General features: G+C 33.7%; 1 protein-coding gene across 3 annotated transcripts in view; it reads right to left on the bottom strand.

Annotated features, from left to right (window-relative positions):
- The window catches only part of Csmd3 (CUB and Sushi multiple domains 3), a 929,488-nt gene that overhangs the window by 262,032 nt on the left and 648,440 nt on the right, over positions 1-19,016 (bottom strand). For all 3 annotated transcript variants that reach the window (XM_013012565.1, XM_013012564.1, XM_013012566.1), the window contains 2 exons: positions 12,783-12,952; positions 7,005-7,161 (listed from right to left, as the gene is read on the bottom strand). In XM_013012565.1, the coding sequence (XP_012868019.1) occupies positions 7,005-7,161; positions 12,783-12,952 (327 nt within the window). The remainder of the gene's footprint in view (positions 1-7,004; positions 7,162-12,782; positions 12,953-19,016) is intronic.

Raw genomic sequence — 19,016 nt, 5'->3', positions numbered from 1 at the left:
TCAGTAAATGATGCTGCCAAAATTGGTTAAACACCTATAGAAAACTAAAGCTAGAACCTTATATATATATATATCACCCTGCACCAGAATCAACTCCAAATGGACCAAAGACCTCAAAGTAGAAGCCAACACCCTGTAAACATTACAGAAAGGAATAGGAGAAACTTTAGAGCTCCTTGTGACAGCCCAAAACTTTCTTAATAAAGACCTAGAAACACAACAAATCAAAGAAAGGTTGGACAAATGGGATTGCATGAAACTGCAGAGCTTCTGCAGGGCAAAGGACATAGCTAGTAAGATCAGTAGAAAGCCCATGGACTGGGAGAAAATCTTCATTAGCCATACAGTGGACAAGGGCTTCATATCTAAAATATACTGAGAACTCAAAAAATTAAATCCCCCAGCAACAAATCTCAAAGAAACATTGGCCAATTAATAAGTGAGTTAAAGAGATAAAGGAAATTTCCGAAAAGGAAATAAGAATGCATAGTTAATAGTATGTTTAAAGTGCTCTGCCTCAAACATTTAGGAGCTTATTTTCCTTCCACCAGAGTTGAATATTCACTTTGCTATTCAAAATAAAGCAGGTCTTGAGGTTTGCTATAGATCTCTTCTCAAGGGCTGGGAAGGTGGCTCAGTGGTAGAGCACTTGCCTTGCATGCATGAGGCACTGGGTTTGATTCCTTAGCACTTTTAAGCAGAAAAAGCCAGAAGTGGTGCCTTGGCTTAAGTGGTAGAGTGCTAGCCTTGAGCTGAAGAGCTGAGGGACAGCACCTAGGCCCTGAGTTCAGGCCCCACAACCAGAAAAAAAAAAAAGAAAAGAAAAAAAAAAGAAAGAAGAAGATCTCTTCTCAAAATAAATATGGGAATCAAGCTCTACTTTAAGATTCATTACCAAATTCATCCTTCCTTAATTTGAACACTCTGTAAATGTGATTTGCAATTGCTGGTGATGAGGTAAAATGGAGATATTCTATTATAGATTAAAATGCACATGGACAATACTGTATAAGGCACAGAGCAAAACATAATTATATCTAATTTGGTGGTGTTATTGTTGCTTATTCATAAATATTCAGAAGTGTCTTATCTCTATCAAAACGTTCAGCTGCCAGTCTATTCTTTGAGAGCTCAAACATTTGAAACTGGCAATTAAATACAAACATGTGTGAAACATCAAATAATACAAATATACACTAGCTCTTGTGATAAAATGCAAATTTCTAAATGTCTAAATAAAAATTACCTGAGTTCTACTGATTTCTGAATAACTTCAATGTATTGAACTGATATCTCCATATTTTTCTAGGGTTTTCTAATTTGTTTTCAAGATATGGTTTGAAAGCTACAAGATTAAAAAGATTATGTAACAAACTATCAGATTTTTATCAAATTCTTGTATTCTGTCATAGATATTTCAGCATAATATTATTATTTAAAATGTATTCAGATTATTTTCTTATTAATAATTTACCTTACTCATATTAGTACTATTTCTAAGTACTATTTTTGCTCTTTCCCTATTGAGAGCCAACATATAGTATGGTTATTTTATTCTCCTACATACACTTTTCTACATATTTATATTTCTGAGTAATTTACAGTGTATTTTACAAGTGTTTATATACTTTTTGAATAATCAAGTATATTTTATAATTTTCCCCGAAGGCTTTTTTCCCCTTTCTTTCTTTTTCCTCTTTCTTTCTTTCTTTCTTTCTTTCTTTCTTTCTTTCTTTCTTTCTTTCTTTCTTTCTTTCTTTCTTTCTTTCTTTTCTTTCTTTCTTTTGTCAGTGGTAGGTCTTGAATTCTGGGCTTGGGCACTGTCCCTTAGCTCTTCAGCTCAACAACCTGAGCTCTACCACCTGAGCCATAGCCTCACTTCCAGTTTCCTGGTGGTTAATTGGAGATAAGAGTCTTATGGACATTTCTTCCTGAGCTGGCTTTGAATCCCCAGATCTCAGCCTCCTGAGTAGCTCGCATTACAGGCTTAAGCCACTAGAGTCTGGCCTTGAGGGATTTTTATTGCCTAATATTTTATTATTTATTTTTATTATTATAATCATTATTATTGTGCTCATTCTGATGCTTGATCTCAAGGCCTGAGTGCTATATCTGAGCTTTTTACTTAGTTCTAGTGCTCTACCATTTGAGCCACAGTTCCATTTATGGCTTTCTCTTTCATTCTTTTGTGCTTGTTTTTTCTGGTATTTAATTGAAGAATCTCAGAGACTCTCCTGCTTATTTTATCCCAATTCTCAGATCTTAGTCTGTTGAGAAGCTAGGATTATAGTTATGATCCACTGGGCCTCAGATTATCCTTACCATTTTATAAATTTGCATACTTGCATGCACACATTTCAAATATTTTAGCTACATAATAGTAGTCCATTAAAGACACATCCCAAACAAATTCAGTTATTCCCCAGGTGATAAGCATTTACATTATTTCAATGCTACAAAAAGCATACACTTCAATTTCTCTTTGTGTACGGGTAAAAGTGTTTCTATAGGGTTTGAACCATACAGGAAGCCCAAATTCTTTTTGTGCTCAAATCAGTCAAATTTTATGAGCTTCTGTCGTGACCTATTTCAAGATTAGTAATTGACTCTCAGTATCAAAATAATTTCTCAATACATTTATAAGCATAATGTACTAGGATTTATAGGTATTCCTGTTCTTGGTAGAAAAGCTCCAAGTAATGCCATTCATTTATTATTCTGGGAATTTGTCAATTGTTACTATCTAGAAGAGAACGTGCTTCCTTACATTTATGGGGAGATATTTGTTCCTTCAAGTGCTGGTATCACAAGTAACAAAGCAAATGACTGAATAAGATGCTCATATCCTCCATTAGTAAAAGCTGTCTTCTAATAATAAGCAAGATTGGAGCATTAAGCAGAGAATGAGAGTTACTCCAGCCCAATGTCCCTGGATTTTCCCATTAGTACTTTCAACATCATAAATTTGTCCTTTGTTATACTGTGGTGTACTTCAGCTTTGGCTCTGTATTAATTAGGTCAGATCATTTGGCTGAGATGTGTTGTTGGCATATTCTAAATAGTTCTTACACATTTACTAGAGATGGCATAATTACTCTCCTACATGACCTTTTCCACTGCATTTCCCTAAATTATTGGCATGTTGTTTATTCACTGAAATTTTTCTACTGTGAAACTGTATTATGCCTATGCTTCTTGACAGCTGTTTTTATTATTGATTTATAGACTTCTTTACTAAAGACAGTATATATTTTCTGTTATGTATTTCCCCTTCTAAAGTGTTTCATTTTTGCTTATTGTGAGTTTTATTTCAATGAGATTTCTTTTGTGATTAATAACCAATATTTGACAGCAGGCATCTAGGTATAGGAAGTAACTGATATTTAAAGAAAAGACCAGTCTTTGATGGTTTCTGGAAGTGGGAAAACCACAAATGGATTTCAGTAAATCTAAGAGTTCAGGAAAGCTGCAGCCACAAATACACACCTGCCAGCCCCAAACTCCTCCCTGCAGCTGCTGGTGGAATAAAGTGACTTCATAAATCTGCCTTCCAGCTGTCACAAAACTCCTAATTGTCACCATTTAAACAGATCTTTGTAAGCAAGTGAATTTGCAAAACATAGTTGTCAGATGTTTACTCTCTATTCTTCAAGAAATCCCTTAGAAAGGCCAGGAGAGCACATATTATTAACAGAGCTTTGCTGTGTATCTTGTTTAATTTTTTTCTCTCCCTTAAATTTTTTCCATAATATTCTCTAAATGCTTTAAAGTTTTGATATTTACAGTTAGACCATCAACCTGACATAAATTAATTTTATGCAGCATGTACATTCCTACCTCAAATTAAAGTTCAAATTTACAAAGTTTGTGCAATGTGAAGCTTTGCAAATATTGATGATGTCCCTCTTATTCTAGCATGATGAAATTGCCTTCAATATGTTCTGTATAAATTAGAGAGACTTAAGAATTATTAACCATTTTTTCTTAGAATATGTAAAACTGTATCATATGCCAATATACTTCCTTCAATTGCTTGGTTACTTCCAAAATTTAGAGAGAAAAAAATGGTGAAAGCATCCACTAAGTGGTTTATAGGTAATGTAACTACTTGGATTATCTTGTGTTCTCTTATAATTTACTTATTTTCTACTTGACTTTGCATTAAATAAATTATATACTAAGAATAAAGCTAAAGTGAATAGGTCATTTGATTAGTTTTCATGGCTAACACTGCCAGCAACAAGCTGGTAACTAAATTAAAGTGTTTAAATAGGATAATTTGAAGTAAATTTATAAGCTAGAACTCCAGAAAAGGCATCACAAATTAGCTAATGCCCATCTGTAATGTGAATATAAAATTTGAAATCCCCATGTTCTCTGTAGAATACTAAATCACTTAAAGTTACAAAACTTGGAGACTAAGGAAATCCAAATATATTTAAAGTCCAAATAGTAGATATTGCCTCAGAGATTCTTTGGGCAATTAATGTACAATGGTAGTAACATGAGAACAGCTGAACCCAGACATACCCACCTGAGAGATGAGCATCCTGGATATTTACCAGGTGAGCTTTTGATAAAACAACACAATAATCCATCAAAACAATGTATTTTAGGTCTGTTTGGATGGTCATCAATTCCCTTCTACTGAATGAAATTTGGGTGACTTGTAATGAAGCATTTAGATTTTATCTATCTATCTATCTATCTATCTATCTATCTATCTATCTATCTATCTATCTATCTATCTATCTATCTATCTATATTGGTCGCGGGGCCTGAACTCTGGGTCTATGTGCTACCCCTGAGATCTTAAGCTCAAGGCTAGCCCTTTACACTTGAGCTACTGCACCAATTCTGGTTTTCGGAAATTACTGGAAATAAGAGTCTCAAGTACTTTTCTACACAGGCTGGCTTTGAACCATGATCCTCTGGTCTCAGGCTCCTCTGCATTTAGATTTTAAAGTACTACATGACAAAACGTTTCCTTGGGAAGAATAGCATAAGCATGTTAAAACTTTTAATTTACATTTAAATGTATGGTTTTTGAATATGTTGAATCCATTGAGTTTCAAATATTAAATAACTAGAACTTGCTTTACTGCATTTTGCTGATAACAAGGAGTAGTAATTCTCTCTCCCTTTATGTATGTGTGGGTACACACGTGTGCATGCACACACACATACATATATATATTTGAATGTGTATATACCATATAAATCCATATATATGAATTTGAATATAGATATATATACATATATTTTCTTCCTTAATGCAATTATTTCATTATTTATATGATGGTACTGGTAATATGTAACAATTTGTTAATCCACCTGCCTTTAATTCTGTCTTGGATATTTATTATTTGTAGGATTATATGATATTACCATAAAAATTTAAAGCTATATGTATTTAATAAAACATTTTGACTCCAAAGTATAATAAAGAAGAATTTCTGCTACTTATTAACTTAAACTGTGAAGTTATCATTAATACCCAATCAGTTGTATACATTACACAAGCGTTGCATCCATTCTACAATGACACTAAATTTCCAGCTGTTAAAATGTTTACTTGTACTTGGGTATTCTGGGGGAGTGTTGTGCCACTTAAAGCATATGTAAATAGGTAAACTCAAACTCTATAAATTATTTAATCTCTCCAAACTTTGGTGGTTTCAGCTGTGGTCAGTAATAGCTCCTTTATCTTTAACTTTTGGAATTCTCATGGACAAAAAATTAGATATGAGGAAGGATGTTATAAATTTCAAAATTCAAAAAATTAAATCCCCAAACAACAAATCCTCAAAGAAACAACTGCCCAATAAATAAGTGGGCTAAAGACTTAAAGGGAAACTTCTCTGAAGAGAGAAGAAGGATGGTCAATAGACACATGAAGAAATGCTCAACCTCCCTAGCCATAAAAGAAATGGAAATCAAAACAACATTGAGATACCACCTCACCCCAGTTAGAATGGCTATAATCAAGAACTCTAATAACAACAGATGCTGGAGGGGATGTGGACAGAAAGGAACCTTACTGCATTGTTGGTGGGAATGTAAACTTGTTCAACCACTTGTTCCAGTAGTATGGAGGTTCCTCAAAAGACTCCACATAGAGCTCCCCTATGTCCCAGCAATCCCACTTTGGGGCATTTACCCAAATGATCACAAGTGAGACCATACTAAAGCTATCAGCACAACTATGTTTATTGTAGCCTTATTTACCATAGCTAAGATATGGAACCAACCCAGATGCCCCTCAGTAGATGAATGGATCAAGAAAATGTGGTATATATACACAATGGAATTCTATGCCTCCATCAGAAAGAATGGCATTGCCCCATTTGTTAGGAAATTGAAAGACTTGGAAAAAATTATATTAAGTGAAGTAAGCCAGGTGCAAAGAAACATAGGTCCCATGGTTTCTCTTATTTTCAATAACTAGTATATGTCTGAGACAAGCAAAAACAGTCAGATAAGTTGATGTTAGGTGAAATGAACCCCAAGATAAGTATTCAAATGTTTTATTCTTTCATGAGACTGTTTCTAACATATTTCTTTGTTGCTTTGCATGTCCCTCCCCTATGGTATAACCCCTGCTTTCACTGTATTTGATATTGTTATAATTTGTGGAGGGAAAGGGAAAAAACAAGTCGTTTAAAAAGGGATACAGGTGGACTCATTGCAACAATGAGATGTACAAGTGGTAACATGGAAAAACAAACTTTACAACTTTGGCAGGTAGGGGATGTGAGAGGGGGGAGATGGGACGGGTTGGGAAAGGGAAACAAAGGAGGAGGCAACAAGGTTTGATAAGAAATGTACTCATTATCTTGCCCATGTAATTGTAACCCCTCTATATGGTATTTTCACAATAAAAATTATATAAAAATTAAAAATTCACAATTAAGTATGAGATAACATTTCATCATTATTAATACACTGCCATTATTAAGAAACATTCAGCATAGTTATTCACATTATTTTTCTAAAATACTTACTGGTATAGACAAGTTGAAAGCCTTCATCTGTACCTTCTGAGTCAGAATTAAATTCTAGCCAGAGCTGATTAGAAGTACTGCTAAGGGTCAGTCCTCTCATAGATGCGCCAGTAAAAGCCCCTAGTAAATGTGTTGTCTTATCTTTTCCATCATATATCTGCAAGATATATTTATAATCAAATTGTAAATATTCTTATCATAGTTAATACAGACCAATGTGTTCATATTCATGAGGAAGAGAAAATTATTAAATTGTTCCTAATGAATCATATCAGCACATACTATTCAACAATTAAATTTATTTGTTTTACAAATATAAAGTTAATCAAGAATTCATTTGGATATTTTTTTAAATTATAAGCTTATTAGATTCCAAAATATACTTCATTTAGGTTATATAACTTTGTTATTGTGTCAATAATAATTTTAGAGTACCTATATTAATATTGGTTTCCAAGAATGGTTAATCAGTTCTCTGCAGCTTCCTCAGGTAACCAAACACTTTTCTCATGACACAATTAGCATAAATTAATCTATAATTTAAAATTTCTGTTACTCAATTTACTCAAGTTCTTTAATGTTTTTGTTTTAACTATTCATAATATATTGCTAGTGGCTGGGCTTTTAGCTCATTGTACAGTACTTGCTGTACTCAGTAGAGGTGAGGCCCTATATTCTTCTTTGGCAATAGCCAAAACAAAAACAAAAACCTCAGTTAAAAGAGAGGTAAATGCTTTGAGAAGGCAAGACAAAACCATACAGAAAATTTGACAACTTCCTATACAACCTTTCACGTTCCCATTCTTTTGAAGAGATAACATGTCCTTTTCAAATTTGTTTTTGGTGGTAGAGAAAATGGAATGCCTAAGTTAGACAATTGGTCTGCTTATCATATCTTTCTTCTGATAAATTGTTTTCTTAAAATTAACAGACTTTTTTTGCAATATTCTACATAATAAACAAATATATAATGTTTCATTTTCTCAAAGTACCTTAATCAATTTTAGTGTAAAAACCTTTTAGCTAAAATATTGGGAAATTTTTTATTGTATCTGTAGACTTCAGTTCTTCAACAGAGGGAAAAAAAATGAGGATTAGATTATTAAATTATTTGTCTTTTACTGCTCCCCACCACACAACACAGTTCTAACAGAAATGTCTATTATTTATACAATTATATTCCAAACCTATTGTAATTTTCTCTTATAAAATTTATCCAGTTCTTTTTTCTTATGTCTTATGAATAAGCTGTCACTGGAATTTTCATAGTAACAATCAGATTTTTTTTTCAGTCACCAAGATCTTTTTTTTAATCTTTTACTTAAGTCTTAAATTTCAAAATTATGGCTCAATCACTAGAATGTCTTTTTCTGAGAGAGAGAGGGAAGAGGGGAGGGAGGGAGAGAGAGAAAGAGAGAGATAGAGAGAGAGAATACACCAATTACATTGTTTTAAGAATGTACTTAACATTATTTTCAAAATTAGATCTTCTCTTTTAACTCTTTTCTATCTGGGCATTAAGGCACACCATCTGTTTTAAGTGTTGAACTTGGTCTTTACTTTCTTGTTAACACATTTCATTAAGTGTGCATTCATTTATCTCTAGACACTGGAAGATTTATATTTTTATTTCCAACACAGGCAAGGCCACAACATGATTGTTGAATTTCACATGCTACAGAAATGTAGCTTTTCTCTTCATCAGGATCTATAGTATTCTCTTCTAATCCTATTACCCAAACTGTTTCTACCTAGAAATTCTAAAGTATAAAATGACAAGTACTTTTCTGCTCTCTATAGTTGTTAGTGATATACAGATCTGTCAGGTTCCCTTTAGGTTTCTATAGTTTTATTTATTTATTTTTACTGCTATAGATAGGAAGATGAAACTAAGAGAAAAACAAAGAAGTAAGTTTGCAGATTAGGCCAACAGGATCATTGAATTCCTAACAGCAAATAGTACTAGTCTCTCTCTGTCTAAAGTCAATCAGTTAAAAAAAATATTCAATGACTTTATAGTGTATTTGACTGGTACATATTGATAGATATCCAGCAACATTTCTTTTTTTAATTTTTTTTTGGGGGGGGGTCCTGTCATGGGGCCTGAACTCTGGGCCTGGGCTCTGTCTCTCAGCTCTTCAGCTCAAGGTTAGCACTCTATCACTTGAGCCACAGCGCTACATCCGTTTTTTTTTTTTTTCTTTTTGCTTATGTGGTGCTGAGGAATCAAACCCAGGGCCTCAGGCATGCAAAGCAAGAGCTCTACCACTGAGCCACCTCTCCAGCCCCTGCTTTTTTAATTATAAGGAAATACTTTGAAGCCCTAGATTAAAAGTATTGAAAATATCTGTGATGTTAATGACATTCTTTTGTGAGAGTCCAGTAAGCTTAAGGGCTGAAATTTATGTGGCTGTCCTACACAAGAATTAAAACTTGACACTGTCATGTTTTAATTTTTGAACCTGATTAAGACCTAAAATTAAATACGCTCTGCAGATTAAATCTATTAAGGACAAAGTCCTTGTTAACACTCCATAAATATATGATCAACATTTCATAAATGTGTTACTAGAAGAAAAATTATTAATTGTTTGTTAATGAGGAAAAAAGAAGGTGTCATCTATTTCTAAAATCAGAAAGTAAATAAAAAGAGGGAAAAAGAAATTACATCTATACTTATAGATAACAATTCAAATCTCCATACCATTTCTCCTTTTGGATATTAGAATTTTTAACTTTTTTTATTTGTTTTATACACTGATCTGGGAATTTAAATATAATTTTATTTAGAAATTAATTTGTTGCTCAAATTTAAAAAATGTAATTGTTAAATGAAAGTGCTCTATTCTATAGAAATACTATATTCTTCCTAAAATTAGTATCAAACAGAGTACAGACTTTTTGTTTGTATTCAATGATTCAAGTTTTTGAAACAGCTATGTAATATGTCTTACTCTAATTAAGTAAATGTGGACTCTTCAGGAGGTTTGATGATAAAACACAGTTAAAACCTCAACTCCATATTAAGGTTAAGTGGTTTATGAAAAACTATTTATTTTCATAACCCTTAGTATGGAAGTGAGTAAGGAATGTAAACAACAGAAGATTTGACAAATGTCTGTGATTAGTATGAGAGATTTTAGAAATCCTGAAAAATCTTCATCCAGCTGTAAAACAAATTTGGTAACTGTATACATCCACTTGTAAGGCTTTTTAAAAATATCACTTTTGTTGATATTAAGAATATAAACTTTAAAATATTTTTCTATTTTTTGAAAAGGTCAGATCATTTGGGCCTTACAGGGTAATTTAACCCTTGTCACCTCTGCAAATTAAGCTCAGAAGAAGCCAAAATTTTATTTACAAAACAATTTTGAAGATGCACAGTGTCACATGCCTATAGTTACAGCTAATTAAGAGGATGATCAAAAAGGATTCCTTGAGTACAGATCAAGATCAAGATGACAATCAAGATCAAGATGATGATCAAGATCAGCCTCAAATCAGATCCAAATCAGTCTAAGCAATATCAGAAAACACCATCTCTTGTAAAGTAAAAACAGGTGCCAAACCAAAATTGGCCCATAGACTCTTTATTTTCCATCTCTGATTTTAAGAAGTCATAGCATATTATTTCAACTAATAATAAATATGCAATATTCATTATTATAAGTGCCACATCACTAATGAGTTCTATTAGAATGCTTTCATTATTTTTCTCAAGTTTATATATGTAAATTATGATTCTGAGAATCAAATGAAGTTCCTAATTAAATCTTGCTTTTTTATGTTAATCATTAGAAAGTACAGCATTAAATGCATGATTGTATCAGAATTTTACTTATATGCTAATAATATGATCAACTTCTGTGCTAATTATATGTAGTTTTAAAATACTAGACAAAAATGTTTGTGCTACTCATAGATAACACTTAGAGACACAACCTATACAACCAATTTCTACTTAAATCTAGATAATGAGCAAAACAAAATTAAGCCATATCTACATGCTGTGCTTGCTGAATTCTGTGGTACACAGCCTTTGTACTGGGAATTAACCTTTCTATCCATGTGATATAATCTCTGCACATGGAGTTCAGTAGACATGCATGGTGATATAGTATTTCCACAACAGAGATATGACTACTAGGTGAATAACCTCTGCTAAAGGAGAAAACAACAACAACAGCACAAAATAGTTGCAGTTCCTCTGTGCTAGACTCAAGCAATTCTTCATTCATAGGGAGATTGCGTTTGTAGCCAAGAAAGTCTGAAAAATATACAAACAAAAGACAAAAAAGCCAGCTAGATCATTTGGAAATTATTTTTCTTGTAAAATGAGGAAATTCTGATAGAAAAATAAAAATAATCTGAGTTGCTTAATGTAAATCCAATTCAGATTAGTTCATACAAATAACCATTAGGGCAAATAACCCCCATTCATGCCAACTGATCTTCCAGGATTTGGCAAATATGAGTGTCACTTTGACTCTTAGTCTTGCAAAAAACTCACAGAGAAAAACTTGGTTTTATTTTGAGACTTGGATCTTAAACAAAAGTGAATCCATTCTGACTTTTAGCCTGAAGTGATGTGGCCAACTGTAGTTGGCTGTTCTAGAACAATAGCTTTATAGTAATTCTATGTGATAGCTCAAAAGAATTGTTAAAACAATTAAGAAATTAAAAGCTCTATTTATTGCTCTGGTTCTTATATAATCTAATTATCAGTTAATTTAATTGTTATTTGATTACAATGTACCTTTAATACTTGTTTTTGTTTTTTGTTTTGTTTTGTTTTTGTTTTTTTCAGTCCTGGGATTTGAACTCTGGCCTGGGCACTGTCCCTGAGCTCTTCAGCTCAAGGCTAGCGCTTTACCACTTGAGCCACAGCACCACTTCCAGTTTTCTGGTGGTTTATTGGGCATGAGTCTTCATGGATTGTTTTCCTGCTCGGGTTGGCTTTGAACCACTATCCTCAGATCTAAGCTTCCTGTGTAGCTAGGATTACATGCGTAAGCCACCAGCACCCAGCTTCTGTAATACTTTTTAGTAATAGTTCATACAATATTACTGTTAAAATTGTGATTATATTTTATCTTACTTGTTTTTGAGAAAGGGTTGTTTAAAATAGTGAACACTGTTCTGGAATCCACTGTGTAGCCCAGACTTACCTCCTACCTCACCCTCCGACATACTGAGATGAAGATCAATGATGCTATCTACACCTGGCCAAATTACAGATCTTAGTCTCCTACATAGCTAGGATGATAGGAATGATCCATGGTCACTTGGATACAACTTTAAACTTAATACTTAAAAACTTATAGACATTTATTTGTTAATTTATGCATTTATGAAATTAACAGTGCTGAATACAAAGCATTCTCTCTATCTCAACAGATATAATCTTACTTAATAGATATCAAATACAAATATATAATTACACTTTTTTTTGTAAAGAAAGGGCCATTAGTGTTTTCATTAAATTTTACATATAATGTTTATTGGATGAGATATTTTTCAGGAAAGTTTTATTTTGCTATTATCAAAGCATAAAAATTCATGTATCATAAAATTAAATTTTACCTTTTCTTATGAATAAACATTGGTAGCAACACATTCTACTTCAATTAAAATTATAATAGAAGCATGGCAGTAAATAACAATATGCACATATGAATAAAAGAATGAACTTAAAGCAAGATAAACAGACAATATATTTGCTGGTGTGTAGCTGAGTGAAACAATGAAAATGCAAATATGTCTAAGTTTACCTACCTTAAGAACATCTCCTTGTGCTAAATGAAATGTTCTGGCTGAAATATTGATTCCTTTTCCTGCTTGAACCTGAATACTATAAATGCACTCATGGTTGTTTTCATAGTTGAGTGGGTAATTTGGAGAGAGCAAAATTCCTTCATTGTTTGTTGCAGACGCGCCACATTCAGCTGTAGGTAAAACAAAACATTGAAGTGCAGTTTAAGAGAAAGCATCAAGATTTTCAACTAATGTCATGTATGGTGTAAATGCATAATAGTCAACCTAGCTTCTAATACAAAACAATGTAAGTAATGTCTGTGTATCAAATGACTTACTTCTTCCTCTAATAGCACATGAGAAGGACCAATTACTGCCTATGGAGAGGATGCATACTAATGACAGACATAAGTAAACAGTAATTATTACAAAATATTATGGTTTTTTCCTTGGATGGAAGGAGAACTTGGAAATGGATGAGAGCAAAAGATTTCCAGTATTTTTCTGAAATCTGTAGATTCCTATTAAGTATATAAAGTGTCTAAGGAATGGTGTTCATATCTATATTCGAAGCTAAGAGCAAGGTAAGACTGGGCAGGGTCATAGTTTGATGCCATTCCAAATATAGATTTGGGATGTTCAGCTCATATGTGTATAATAATATATAACTACCATACTAGCTGTAGTGGGAAATGAAAAATACAAAGATTGGAGTCCAGGTATGTCCGTGGCCAGGGTGCTCTCTCTCTCTCTCTCTCTCACACACACACACACACACACACACACACACACAATCTAGTTCCATAAAAAAGGATTGTAAGGGGCTGGGAAGGTGACTCAGTGGTAGAGCGCTTGCCTTGCATGCATGAGACCCTGGGTTCGATTCCTCAGCACCACATAAGCAAAAAGAAAAAAGCCGGAAGTGGCGCTGTGGCTCAAGTGGTCGAGTGCTAGCCTTGAGCTGAAGAGCTGAGGGACAGCGCCCAGGCCCAGAGTTCAGGCCCCATGACCGGACACCACCCCCCCCCCAAAAAAAAAAGGATTGTAGGCATGTTTGAACAGTAGAGTTTGTGCTTAGCAAGTATGCGGCTGTGAGTTCAAATTCCATATCACTAGTAAAAAGATAGAGGTAAAGAGAATGAAATAGGAAGAGAAGAGCCGTGGTGGTAAAGGGTAGCGATTATTTTATTTTATTGTTTTTTTTTTGGTCTGTCATGGGGCTTGAACTCTGGGCCTGGGCGTGGTCCCTGTGCTCTTCAGCTCAGGCAAGTGCTCTCCAATTAAGCCACAGCACCACTTCCGGTTTTCTAGTGTTTTATTGGAGATAAGAGTCTCACAGACTTTCCTGCTCAGGCTGGCTTTGAACAGTGATCCTCAGATCTCGGCCTCCGGAGTAGCTAGGATTACTTAGCCACCGGCTCCCGGCTAAGAAATTGATTTTTAACCTTATTCTAATTTGATCATTTTATTTTTACATTAAAATATTTTTGACCATTTTTTATCCCAATTCTGGAGCTCAATAGCAATAGCACAACTAAACGCTACAAACACTACATCATCTCTGAAAAGTTACACGATATTCAAAATCCACTAAGAAATAGTCTCAATTAAAATAAATGTATGAACTAGATAGATGCTGGAAGCTCAGCCTTGTCATATTTACTGCTCCCCCACCCCACTGTATTTGTTGTTGTGGTTGTTTGCTTGCTTGTTTTTCCATCATGGGACTTGATGTCAGGGCCTGGGCACTGTTCCTGGGGTCTTCTCTTCTGCAGGCTAGCTAGCACTCTACCACTTTGAGTTACAGCTCCACTTTATTTATTTATTTTTTTTAGTGGTTAATTGTAGATAAGAATCTGGGGGGGGGACATTCCTGCCCTTGCTGGCTTCCAAAGTGATCTTTTGATTTTAACCTCCTGAGTAGCAAGGGTTACAGACATGAGGTACCAGTGTCTGGCTCTTTACTACTTTAGAGATTGAAATTGTTGAGAGTTTGGTTTGAGGCTAGAATGGATAGAAAATTTCATAAGATCCTTTCTAATCGAAGAGCTGGTTATCTTAGGGATAGAAAAACATAACATAATCATCTCTACAATGCCTAGACAGGTAGATTGACTGTGTCTCAAAAATTACCATCAGTAAATTGAGGTAAGAACATGATTCTTCAGTGTTTGCCTAGCAAACATAAGAACCAAATTCAAAATATAGCACAGCAAAAAATAATAAATAAGTAAGTAAAATTATGCTAAAGAAATAGTTTGAGATTAAACATTCTCATAATGTAGCCTAAGCTGCTGCGTTATATGATATATGTTGTATGGACAAAGTTGTGGTAGTAACTAGCACCTTATTGGAAACAGGATTTCTCAGGCAACAAAGCTCAAATTTAAATTATAGTGATTTTAAAAAGCTTTAGTAACAGGGCTGGGAAAGTGGCTCAGTGGTAGAGCGCTTCCTTTGCATACATGAGGCCCTGGGTTAGATTCCTCATCACTATGTAAGCAGAAAAAGCCAGAAGTGGCACTGTGGCTCAAGTAGAGCGCTAGCCTTGAGCTGAAGAGCTGAGGGACAGCACCCAGACCCAGAGTTCAGGCTCCCTGACTGGCAAAAATGAAAAAAAAAAAAAAACACAAAAATAAAAACAAAAAAAAGTTTCAGAAATTCAGTTTACTCAGATTTCTGTCTTATCTGCTTACTTGTTTAATTCTCATACCACAGAATGGAAGATTTGTATTTCCAAAGATTTAACTAAAAAGAAAAGAAACATGCTATTATTTCATAGAAATAAGATTTTAAAAAGATGATTTATGGAAGAGGCATAAGAAGGAGACAAGAAGGTGAATGATAATGAATTGCTTTACCTTTTACATGCCGGAATATTAATAAAAATAAAACAAAATGAGGAAAATAAACAAGAAGCATTAATCAACGAACTATCTTTATCATGTGAAAAGTTAGTATATATGCTTGACAAGATGCTAACCACCAACTAGTTACATGAGGACCTGAACAGACAAAGAGAAACTTACAGGCTCCCAATATGGACTTCAATTAATTTTATTTTAATGTGGCATAAATGTACTTAAGATAAAACCAAATGTTTATTCCTTTATGCAATCAAAGTAGCAAAACAAGTTGACCAGCATTGGAACAAAATGATAGAAACAATACAATTTAAAAGAACAAAATGGATCTGAAATTAAGTCACTCTGGTAGTGTTTCAGGACCCAGTGGTGAGATTATAGACTTTTGGAATCTGCTAATTATTTAATGATACTTTGCAGAGTCAATTATTTACTTCTCTCTCATCTATATTTCTGCATATTGCTGAGAAACTCATTGGGTCTGGTAAAACATGATGTTCTGTGATCTTACTTTAGTGGAAAAGAACATTGACCCTTTCCCATTCTTTCTGAGAGCTTATTAGAATACAGGTGTGTTTGTGAATCATAAAAATAACTTCTCACTACACTCACAATCCAGAACCCAGCTGTGTAGCATTGCTTCGATGACTGGGAAGGAACCCAAACATTTCAATCATTTGATAGAATTGCAAATTTTTGCAAAGGCATTCTCAGATGCAAAATATGGATATGTTTGTTGAGAACTCAGACTTTGAAGGTCAAAAACTTAGAATCCAGGTTTACATCTTCCTGACTTTTATAGCTTTGGCAACTTATTTATTCCATCAATACATTTATTATTATAATGGAGCTAATAATTCCTCCCTCCTCATAGGGATATTTTGTATACATATGTATGTGTGTGTTTCTCTGTATATTTATGTGTTTGTGTGTACATTTGTGTGTTTATCTATGGGTGTATGTGTTATATGTGCTTATTGACAGAATATGTAGATAGTGCCTGTTGGACAATTACTCTTATGTTGATTGGTGCACAAAAGCTCACAAAATGAAAAGTATGATTATAAATACTTTAACTGCAACTAGAATGTTGACATTGTGCCACATATATCTGAGAAAAAAATGTAAAAATAATTTGGGTATTTATCTTGTTTCTAAAGATGTCTTTCCAGTTCTAAAAATGTATTTATCTGAAAAAGTTAAAGATCTTGCAAATTCATCTAGAGCATAATTTGTGATTGAAATTATTATGAGTAAAGTAATTGAACAGTTTTCATAAACAGAGCAAGGCATAATCCCTAATGAGCAAAATCAGTTAAAAGAAAAGAAAAGGGCTGGATGCTTGTGCCTCACACCTGTTAGCTCACACCTCCTAGCTACTCAGGAGGCTGAAATCTGAGGATCACAGTTTGAAAGACATCTCCAATTTACTATGAAAGAAAAAAAAAAAAGTAGGAGGGTTATATTGGAGGCCAATTCAGGCAAAACCTATTTGAGTTCCCATTTCAGTGAACTTTTGAATACAATCACAGATGCCTAGACCGACCAAGGCATAACACAAGCCACTATCTAAAAATAATGAAAAGACTACATGGGTTGTAACTCTTGAGGTACAGTGGTTGCTTAGCAAACTCAAGGCCTTAACAGTAAGACTGCCAAAAAATAATAAAGTATAAAAAAATAATAAAGTATAAAAAATAGAAGAAATATACCAGAAACTAGCTTCCCTTACTCCTAGTAGAATGAATACTTGACAGGTATAAACTTCCTTCATTGAAATTAAAAGCACACTTTTCACAATTTGATTAGATGCCCAAGTAAACACTGAGCAGAGTTCTAGCAATTTTATATAATAGAGAAATATAAGGATATCATCAAACTATAAATCCTGCCTTGCTTTTTCTGCTTAAAATACACCACAAGCAAGTCATAGTCCAGAAAATACCAAACTAGATCATTTTGATGTAACTATAGCCCACATTTCTAACCATTATCTATTTTCTTCTCCCATGGATCCTGTAATGCAATCATTTTCTCCTGACAGCCTTTGGCCTTATTCTCCTACTCTGAAAGTTTGAACTTGCTTGGGGAAGAGGTGGTGTTAATTTTATGATTGGTTGTATTTATTTATTTATTTATTCTGTATGCAAGTAACATCTCTGGTCCCAATAGATGTGATTGGAGAAGAAAATGAAGGTCCTAATAAAGAAAAATAATAACAGATTCAGTTCTTTCCAGTACCAAATGGTTGTTGTGGTGTATGAAATAAATGAACTGGTATCTCACAGGCATTGTCATAAATGTTTAGCTTAGCAGGGACATTGACACTTCAACAGATTTGTTGTACTATGAATAGCACTGTGAATTTTAACCAAACATATGGGAAAACGCAAAGTCTGATTGGATATTGAAATTAGCTAAGGAAGACTCTAACAACAGAATAGCTAACTGGAAGAAAGAAGGATCATCAGTGAATTCCACAAAGATAAGGATTCAAAAAGTGACTTCAATTATCTAGGAAAAAGAGGAGTTTGAATAGAGTCCTAGACATTCTAGTGGAAAAGAAATGCTGAAAAAATTATCTTGTTTAGCCAGGTACCATGGTAAATAACATTAATTCTAGCTACTTGGAAGAGTGAAGCACAAATATCACTTGAGCTCAGAATTCCCATGCCAACCTGAGCAACATTGTGAGACTAAATCTCAAAGTACTTTTTTTTTAAAGGAAAGATAAATTATCTCTGCTATAGTCACACTGAACGGATGAAGTTCTCATGATTAGTTCCAGATATCTGACTTATGGCAAAGACAAAGATTTTGAACAGAAGGTATAAGGAACATTTTATGAGATATAAATGAAAATAAAAATCACATTTAAGCTATAGGGTCACTGGTACAGGACCATTTATTTGGGGGGTGGGAGGGAAACCACAGAAGATGGTATTCCCAAACATTTGAAACAACTAGATACAGATGATGATGTTCTCTGATTTAGAAAATAATTGAGTTACTATTTATTGAATTATTCTTATGTACTGGGCATGGAAGAGAATTGGAAAACTTACAGAACTTTGAAGTACAAAAGAAAAGTCCATATTTTGTATTCAATGAAATAAAGCATATAGTGTGGGGAACATATGATTTAATTGTGAGTGCTCAGAAAAGACTGAAGGAAGCAAATTTGAAAATGGATCAAAGAAACAATGACTGATGGAAAAGTTAATTTAGGGAAAGAGTGTTCCCATCAGATGGAATTTTCCTCAAAAAGAATTTGATTGGAAGTTGAGAGAGGGTTTTGTGGGGTTTTTTTTTATTTGTTTTGTTTTTGGCATGTGATGGAAGCTAGAAACTCCAATAAAGAAAATACTTTTATTTGTACAAAATTGTGCTG

Source organism: Dipodomys ordii, unplaced genomic scaffold, assembly GCF_000151885.1.
Source record: "Dipodomys ordii isolate 6190 unplaced genomic scaffold, Dord_2.0 Scaffold17, whole genome shotgun sequence".
In the NCBI taxonomy this organism is placed as follows: Eukaryota; Metazoa; Chordata; class Mammalia; order Rodentia; family Heteromyidae; genus Dipodomys; species Dipodomys ordii.
This window is presented reverse-complemented; position numbering and strand designations above follow the sequence as displayed.